The following is a 10,017-nucleotide window of genomic DNA, read 5'->3' on the forward strand; positions in this document are numbered from 1 at the left end:
TCTTATTGCAGCAAAAAGTTGAATCTGCAGATAAGTGCTCTTAGGTCCATATACACCATCTCAATTTAAACTGATCGTTTAAACAAGGAATGTGACAGATTATAAAACAAATGCGACTATTTCAAGAAGAGTAAAATCGTGGTTTAGCGTTTAACGTGGATGATGCATATGGTCCTTAGTTGACGAATGGAATTATATGTTGCAATCTTAAAACTGATAAGATAGTAACCATATCTTAAATCTGGTTGGTAGGAGAATGGTCAGGTACAGAAGAGAAAATTATTTTCTTCTCCAATCGAATTGTACTGTTTCTGTTAGTCCATTGATCCTTAAAAAATGTTTCAATGTGGAAATTGTTCCAATTTATTTACTAAATTAGTTCCCAATTAATCTATTTTTAATTCACCTACGAGAGAGCTTCGTATGTTTATTTCAATTCAACTAACATACTGAAGTATGCAGCATATTGGGCAATTTCAAAGCTGTTCTGTTGCGCTAGAAAACTTACAATAAACAAATTGTTATAAAACATCTTTGTAACTTGCTTTTTCTTCAGCAAATAAATAAATACGATGAATGTAATAAAATTATTAATTTTTGTTCCATGTAAGTTGTATAATAGTATTTCATTGCAAATCTTGAGCATAGTTCAGTGAAAAACTTGAATGTTTTAAAAGTTATATCTTTTCCTATACCTACTATCTTTGTTCTATAAAATATTACGATAGAAAAGATCATTTTCAAATAAAAGACATTGACATTTTAAAATAATGACGTATGATATTGATTATGATGAAAAGTGTATTTTGGAATGCCAAGCAAATTTTCGCAATTTTTCATAGATAACGCTAATTGATATCATATAACAGTCTACCTTTTTATGGCGGTTAATTCACAAGCAGTAATTACGATTGCATCTGCAATCGTAATTACTCTTTTAATGGAAAGAGTAGACAGTGAATGCATTGTATTTGTGTGTAGAGAATTTAAATGTGAAATACTACTTTCTTTCATACCAGCACTTGAACAAGAAGTTTCAAAATGAGAATTAATGACGACTTTTAATTGCAAATAATCAACTAATAATTTCAAGAAAAAAAATTCTCATCTAATTGAACCATTCTGGTAAATACGTATTTTCAAATAACTATTTTTAGTGATGAAAGCATAGCATAACTACTAGGAATGAATTAAGCCAATAATTTACCACATTCATCCTTCGTCTTTCCCTCTGGTGTTAACATGATTCTTGTAGCTTCATATCCACCGAAGAAAAAGAAATACCCAGGCATTTCGCGGGCCATTGTCGGCACTATACCTCTGAATACTCCCATAATGCCTTCAGTTTTCAAGATTTTGTGCGTTATTTTGAAAGCGCTTTCTCTCTCCTAAAAAAAGAAACAATATAAGTTGAAAGTAATTGTCGAATCATTTAATTGAGAATGTTACATTAATGTAGAGCATTGGAATGTTGAGAAAAGGAGTGCAACCATTTTAGTAAATACTAGCAGGCCTGGCGAACTTCGTACCGCTAAAAATCAATGTATCTCATTTCAAAGATGAATTTAATGCGTTCATAGTTGATGTCAATAGATGGTCCAGGAATATGCGATATACGATAAATCACACAGAATTCCATATTCTTTCCATCTTCCATTTTAGGATGAATATCAGCTAAACTAAATTCAAAAAAATTGTAAATTATTCTGTCATTCTTCAGAAATTAATGAATGCAATATGAACAACTCTCTTTCATGAGGTGAATAATTTTTTCTCCAACATTGTCCTGTTCTCAATGGTAGGGGACTGGTAACAATTATTTATATAGGTCTTTTAAGAAACCATCCACAGCTGGTACCAAACAACTACACTTTAACTACAAACCACCGTTTTAATACCAGTACACAATTTATCACAGGGTGACCTGTTTATTACAGCTGGTAACTTTAGATGCTCAATCATATTATCACAACATGATCTTGAATCATGATCATCTTTCCGTTCTTCGGTAGCCGCTCGGCCGACAATTTCGAAAACATAGATATGTAAAATGGATTGATAAATAATAATTATTATTAGCCCCCCTTTTAAAATTCTTGATCAGAAACCATCCCCATATTCACACAACATATTCCCAAAGTTTCATGCCGTTCTGCCAAGTAGTTTTCAAGTCTATAGGGAACAAACAAACACACAGACATTCATTTTTATAGATAAGATAGATAGATGAGCTATTTTTTTTTAGATAGATACGCTGATATAAGTTATTTGGTCAGCATTTTCATCAATTAAAATAAGTCAAACTCTTATAATGTGTAGAAAAGTTCTCTTGAATAATTTTAATTACAACTTCTTCGATTGGCACTAAAGCCAAAATCGAGTCCTAGCCTCCTCTTTAATTAAAACTACAATGGGCATTTAGTTATTAACTAGAGACCCCCTGGGTTGAAGAACTCGCTCATGAACTGTTGTATTGATCTCTGAGATCCGCAACTTGTAATTATACAGAGTTGGTAAGAATTATTATAGAAACAGCTAAATATATATATATATATATATATATATATATATATATATATATATATATATATATATATATTACAAGTATGATATTACTGTAGTAGGTTCCATGGGAATCCTATTCCAATTGAAAAAAAAACTCTGTCGCTTCAAATTTTTGTCCGCCATCTTAGATCCAAGCTCATTTCAAATCCAGCTTCATTTTGAATCTAACTTCATTTTTTCAAATGGGAAGGTTGTCATGTGATACATGATTCCGATACAGAATTTCAAAGAAAAATTAATGGCGAAACCCGCACATCGATATCTCAATGGTCTCAACATTTGAAGGTACTAATAAATGATACAAAAATGAAATGAATGAGTACGGTACCTATACATTGAATAATCAAGTGTTAGTGAACACTAATATTAGATTCTACTCACAAATTCAACACTTTGAACAAAAAAAATTGTCACAGCAACTGCTATCACAAGTAGTATAATTACGTGTATGTTACAGACAGGCAGACAGACGTTAACGGAAGCGAGTTAATATAGAACTTATAAATTAATGTTGTGTATTATTCAGCTGAAATCATGTGTCGGCGCATAAAGCCTGTGTGACAACTGCCAAATAATAGCTACAGCTTCTTTAAATGAGTGGGAAAATTACATAAATAGCATGCAAATAATTTCTGCTGACTGATAAATGATAAATCAAAACAAAATTTTTTTCTTATGCACTTTCAATGTTATTTTTATATCCTGAAAAAGGATGAAAGAGTGAGTGAATTTTGTTGTCCACCGAACTTGACCCGTAAAAAGGTTCGAAGAATTCGTGTTCAAAATTTGAAGTTGATTGATCAATTCTCTCTAAAGTTCTTATCGAACATACAAACAGCAGAAAACGAATTAGGGCTCTAGTAAGTCAAAAGTAAGAACTTCGCAACGCTCGTTCAAGAAAATTATGAATGAATAATACTATCAGTCAATGATAGTTTTTCAGAAAAGTATTGTGATAACGGTTGCATTTAATAATTCAAAGCTATGAATCAAGAAGTTTATAATTGAGTCGTTATCAAGCAAAACCTTACAAGTTTCATAAAATAATAATGGCAGTAAGTTGTTATTCCAGTTATAAAATTTCATCGGATTTGCAATCACAACAAAAGAGTGTAACTGGTAACAGGAAAATGAAATCTTACGCTTGATTTCAAAGTAATTGATTTGTAATCTGATGACGCTCACTATCTCTTTTGCTATTTTCCCTGTATCTGGGAAAGATTGCATGACATGCTATCACTCATTTTGCTAGATTGAAATTGATTTGTTGCGTAACTTCAACTGTTATGATATCATCAATAATTATTTAAATTCAATGATAGGCCTAACATAACAACGTAGAATTGAGAACGTCACTTCAATTTGACCTCTGGCATCTTAGAAATGCCGTCGCTCAATATAATCAGTTTCTAAATTAAACAGTGTAATTGTCGTGTGTACTGAATCAAATAATAAACATTCTGATCAGGTCTTAGGTTCAAGTGCGATGAGTAGCCTACATGTAAATATTTATTCTTGAAGAATAATTACTTGTAATGATGGTAGAATACCATAGTTGAATCTACAAATACAATTATTAGAAGATACAATTCCAGATTATGAAGAAATCCATCATCTTACTCGTTGATACACATTGATTGTGACTTTGAGAGAATATATTCTGAACACAAATTACTTTTTAGTAACTGAAAATTTAACTTTAGCCTATTAGTAACTTGATTGAGAAAAATCCAAAGTCTAAAATTACGATGATGAGTAAATTGAAAAAATCTCACATTGAAAAAAATCGCATTGAATACACGTAAATTACTGAAGCTAGCTTAGCTTAATGCATGTACATAGTATGTCAAATTTCTGACCGTATTATGATTGAACGAATTTATAATTTAAATTTATCATATACTAACCATTCTTCAAGTAATTTATGAAACTTTTCAAAATTCGGTTGAAGATAAAATTAGTTTAATAAGTTTAAATAAGAAAGGAAGCAATCAGTTTTTGTATATTGAATCTATTTCTATTATTATTGGCTAAGAATTTGAGATTATCTTTATTTCAATTGTTTTATGTGTTAGTATTGTTGTATGTAAATATGTTTAAATAGCTTATGCTTGTAAACTACAGCAGTAGAAAGTCAACTTTTTCTTTCTTGTATTGTGTCTATTGTTGTAATGACTCCTCCTCTAAACACGGACTTGTTCCATATTAGAGGGAGTAATTTTCAGGAATATATTGTAAAATGTACGTTCTGGAAATAAAATGAATTTGAATTTGAATTAATTGAAGTGAAAAATTCTCTATGCACTACATCATTCACGTTTTAACAAGTGATTTGACATCAAATCATCATAGAATTGCACTTACTACAGCGGTCTTAGTCTGCGCAGCATGCTCTTTAGCTGCCTGCATTTTGATTTTGATTAGCTCAGTGGGACAAAGCGAGAAAGAAGAGAAGAAAGCAGCCAGAAACCCTGCTGATGCATTCGACAACACTCCCAAATCTTGAACATCCTGAAACATAATATTATAATACCGTAATATTATATATTTTAAAAACTTGTGAGTTTTGAAAGTATCTCTAAAGAAAATGGCTTCTTTGTTAACTTGAATTTTTGCGTTGCCAATTTCCTTTAGTAGCTTACTGAGTTCTAATTAAGAACACTTCCACACTTTTCTAAGAATATTTTAATAAGTATCTTTTCTAAGATATTTTCATCCAAAATGATTATAACTTTTCTTCACAAATATTGCATGGCGATTCTGTTTATTTGAAGTCAAAAGTAATAATAACACAAGAAAAAATTGTTGACAAGACGTCTGAATTTCTAAAAATATTATATTATACGAAATTTACATTTTTACCTTGATCTATAATAAGTCTCATATCAGCCACTTATTAATACTCTTAAAGCGCATACTGCATACCTTACCTTACTTACTTAGAAATCTAGGAAGTTGGCTCTTGCGATTAAAATCGCAGAGCTATATAGCCAGTAGATTTCCTCAAATTCTAGATCTATTAAATTGGAACAATCGGAAGCCAAAATACACACAAACTTCTACTTTTCTCCTTCCTATTTGAATTATTGTGAAAATCAAAAAGTTGTGTTGTAAGAAATGAATTCTACCAAGTTATTACACTGGATAAAAAACTACTATCAAGAAACATAATATATTTATTTATATTTTTAATTTAGCAGCAAATGGAAAACTAGATGTAGGTGAGGAATTGACAATTTTCATGAATGAAAACACCCATAGAAATCAAAATTAGACTCAGAGAAGTTAGGAACTATCCGTAATGATATGAGTACAGTAGGCTATTTATTTTATAAATACATATCTTATAACCTAAATAACTTCAAGATTTGTTTCCCATAGGCTTATGATGTGAGCCCATTAGAGTTAGATTGAAATTGATAAAGAAAATAAGGATAAGAATCAAGAATATTACGGTACGGCATAGGTCTAATAATTAATTTTATTGATTGCAAAAATAGTAAGTAGTTCAACATTTATAAAATACCAAAGTTCAAGGACTACCGGTATCGGTTATAGGCTAATAATAAAGACCCAGCCATAATAATAGACTATAGGACTAATTGCGCGTTATTTTATAAATTTATATGTTATTATAAACTAAAACGAAAGATTTTAGAAAAAAACATTTTAACAAGAAGTGACAATTCTTAAAGCTATTTATACAATACAGTATAAAAATTTGCAAGTCTTGTGACAATAATAAAAGCAAAAACCGGTACAGTACAGTAATAGAACATAACCTGTAAGGGTTTATCAGTGCTAAATGTATAAACAACTTACCGAGAGATCCACTGGTAAAATCGATAACACCATCAAGCAGGCTTGTATTGGAATTCTTGGAGTGTACCATTCTCTCATAACTATCCTGAGATTGATTTGAGTTTCAAAAGAAAGAGTCAAGTTTGAATAGATCTGCATACAGCGATTCGAGCTACTACTCATAACCTATCAAATGAGAGCCGCCTTTTATAGGCGATGCTTTTGACATTAGCATTCTTCTTGGTAATAAAATTCTAGTGTTATAACAACATTAGTTTAACGGCTCAGTAGTTATCCAACACTAAATTCACTAAGTTAATGGAAAATAGTTTCACGTGACAAAATTATCTCATTCAAACTATCAGTTCATTTCACGCGCGCACGCGCGCTACAACTACAACTACAACCCACAACAAGAACAAGCTACAAGAACGAGTGCGCATGCGCATCAAAAAGCGAGAACAAGTGCGCATGCGTAATGGCTTTGCGTAACGTCCAAAAATAAATCAGCGCATGCGTAAGAATATGAAGCGCTTATTTTGAAATGTCGTGGATAGTGGATATTGACGCATAGCAGAGAACGCATAATCACTCAAGATCAAAGACAAGTTTAGATACTAAAAGATAAAGCTTAAATATTAAAGTTTAGATATTGAAGATAAGTTTATTTTTCAATTCAATTTGTATATTATTTTGATTGCATTAGGTAGCTATTTGCAATATTTTATCAATAATTTTACTTCAATATACTGGTGGGCCTTGGTATTGTATTTATTTTATTAGGTACAATAATGAATGGCTACGTTAAAAATATAGTATATCTTTGCATTGTCTGTCTTCAGTACAGTCGATTGACTGGAATATTTACAAATACGGTAATTATAAGAATAGGCTACAGTACCGAATATCAAAAGACTCCAAACCTATATTCTAGGATAATGAAATAATTGTTGAAAAGTGTAATGATTCTCTGTGTTATTTTAGGGAAATGATTGTGTAATGAGAGTAAAAATGCAACAGTCTTGTGAAATTAAAGCTCTAGTCTTACCAATATAATGACATTGTTTTTTCAGAACTAATTAATTATATATTAATTAGCACAATATCAACTTCTCAACTACACAAAAAGTAAAATTAATTATTGATAAGCATGCATCTATAATCTACTCATTGCAACAATAATTATCTTTCAGAGTGGAAATAATTGAAAGTGTGTTTTTATCCATTTTACACATAATATTTTTTTATCTAAAAGGTAATACGGTACTGTAATAGACTATTATTGACATGTTTTACACCCTTGTGCATAATATTTTACTGGAATCAAGCCAATGTTTCAATGAAAATAGGCTTAATTATTTATTTATTCATATCCTAACAACAATGGTTCGGCTATAAATTGAGTTTATTATTACCAAAGACCTTAAAGAGATAATCTTAAGGTCTTTGATTATTACTATTATACAGTAACTATTACCCACAGTATGGCCATTGACTGTCACGCTTCTGATTGGTTAGCTCGGTCACATGGTACAAATCCGCCATTAAGATTCCAAACAAACTTTCAAGTCCTATCTTATAGTATTAGACATTTGGAACTTATCACTTATTTTACCGATTGGAAACATATTATGAACTTAAGATGAGTTTGATATATCATTTTCGAAGAAAAATTGATTATACTTTAATATAGACAAAAAAGATAACTTTAAAAACACACTAATAACGCTTAAAACATCAATTTTCCTTCCCTCGGATTCCTCGCGGACCACTTCTAGAGCTTTCGCGGACAACTTATTGGGAACCAGTGATCTACGGTATATGAATATGTAGAAATATGAATTTAAATTTTGTGTATTTCCTCATCCCATTTATTGGATCGAACTTCAAATAATCCAATTTCAAAATATTTTTGTGGCTCAATTGAATATATAACATTTTATGAAATATTTAACCATGATTAAGTGCTGATTGAAGACGTCTTGACTTCTCTGATTGATTCTCTTCAGTACTGAGTACCCTACCCATAACATGTTGGTACAATAGCTATTGATATGATTCTCGAGTTGCATTACCACGAGCAGTGGTTAAGATTGGAAATATCACTAAATATAAACAATACGGTAATGATTATGTGTGTTATTTTTCAATTCCTTACATGTTTATTAAATTCATCAAGTAGTACTATGGCTAGAATAATTAGCTCTTCCAGAGTTTATATTCAATGTTGTGCTTTACAATATTTTCGACAGACTTATTGGCTGAATGAAACAAATTATTTAAATGTTATGGAATCTATTGTGATGAGAATTCCATCATCCTTCTAGAAATAGATATAAGAACTTTATTAATTGTCAATGGAACAAAATTTATTACAATATCATGACACATTTCAAAATTTTTTATGGTATTTTTTTGGGAAATTCAGCTTTCAGGTTACGTTACCTACCTTTCATTTTCACTAGATATTATCTACGATTTACCATTTCAAGTTCCAAAACTATATTGGGAATATAGAAAAAACACGAAAGAAATTATATCGAAGTTGATAATCACAAAAATATACTTTAATAAGTAAAAGTAAGCGATTTTACTTATAATCCCATATAAGCTCCATTGTAAAATTCAAATATTTGGAATCTTCATGACGGCGGCGGGAAAAAAATTCCAATGGCCATACTGTGGGTAATATAGTTACTGTACTTATTAGAGTGGCTACCCTTATTGTCTATTACAATTTTTACCCGGCTATTCATGAAATCGAACAGTGCTTGGCATTGCTTGTTGAAATTTTCATCCCGAAACCTGATTTTTAAAATTGCAAAATCATCTTCACTTTTGTTGTATAGTCCATCTTCTCGAGTCTTCCTTTGCAAATACTCTACAGGTTTCCAACTGGATTCAAGTCAAGTGAGGTTCCTGACCAATCCAGTGTCTTCAAACCGTGTTTTGTGTGAGAAATATCTTTACTTTTTTGGATGTGAACAAAGTGCTTAAATACTTCAGTGCTAAAATCAGAAGCAAAATATGGAGCTTTGCCCCATATAGATAACTTTGCATAGAAGTTTGATTTTAGATTCTCAATCACCAGCCTTCATATACAATTTAAACAAAAAATTTCAAGTGGAAAAGATCGAGCATGAAAATCTCTGCAATTAATGTCCAGTAACATTTTCACCTAAAATTGAAAATAAGCTTAAAATCCCAGAAAATGTGATTATTAAATTGCAAACTGTTGGCAACTGTTGGTTCTATTAAATCATTCATTACGAAGAGATATCAGACCTCGTGTGTTTCCAGCGTTATTGACCTATCACCAGCTGTCTCATATATTTGAATAGTAGACTTGAGATGCGCGAGTAGGCTACACTAGCGTCAGGTTATCAATTTTTATAACGGCAAGGAAAGTTGTGTGAGTGCGCCACACCAGATTTCTTATGATAGTTAATAAAATATTGCATGATCACATTACTAAATAATTAATGTAACATGATGAATAAGAAGCGTAGAGTGGGTAGGCCTATATCGGACATAAAAATAAACTTTCGTGTATATTGGACAATATTATTTCTGAAACTGGATTATTATATATACAGTATAGACTGTGTATAAAATATGAATGGGAATTGATTATACAGTGGAAATTAATGT

At 30.9% G+C, this 10,017-nt stretch overlaps 1 protein-coding gene across 1 annotated transcript; it reads right to left on the reverse strand.

Moving 5' to 3' along the window:
* Positions 1-1,175: 1,175 nt before the first annotated feature.
* On the reverse strand, positions 1,176-5,097 carry LOC120350409 (mitochondrial ornithine transporter 1-like). Its single transcript, XM_039423628.1, has 2 exons — positions 4,930-5,097; positions 1,176-1,388 (listed from the first exon to the last, which is right to left on the reverse strand). Exons 1-2 carry the CDS (start codon positions 5,083-5,085, stop codon positions 1,191-1,193), a joined length of 354 nt encoding a protein of 117 aa, XP_039279562.1. The 5' UTR covers positions 5,086-5,097; the 3' UTR covers positions 1,176-1,190.
* Positions 5,098-10,017: the final 4,920 nt, after the last annotated feature.

The sequence above is a fragment of the Nilaparvata lugens genome, chromosome 3 (genome assembly GCF_014356525.2).
Source record: "Nilaparvata lugens isolate BPH chromosome 3, ASM1435652v1, whole genome shotgun sequence".
Lineage (NCBI taxonomy): Eukaryota > Metazoa > Arthropoda > Insecta > Hemiptera > Delphacidae > Nilaparvata > Nilaparvata lugens.

Bases quoted from the DNA above. Each gene is read 5' to 3' on its own strand.
- LOC120350409 (XM_039423628.1), bottom strand. From the start codon at position 5,085: ATGTTTCAGGATGTTCAAGATTTGGGAGTGTTGTCGAATGCATCAGCA. The intron at 1,389-4,929 runs GTAAGTGCAATT...TTCTTTTTTTAG, and splicing joins CGCAGACTAAGACCGCTGTA to GAGAGAGAAAGCGCTTTCAA.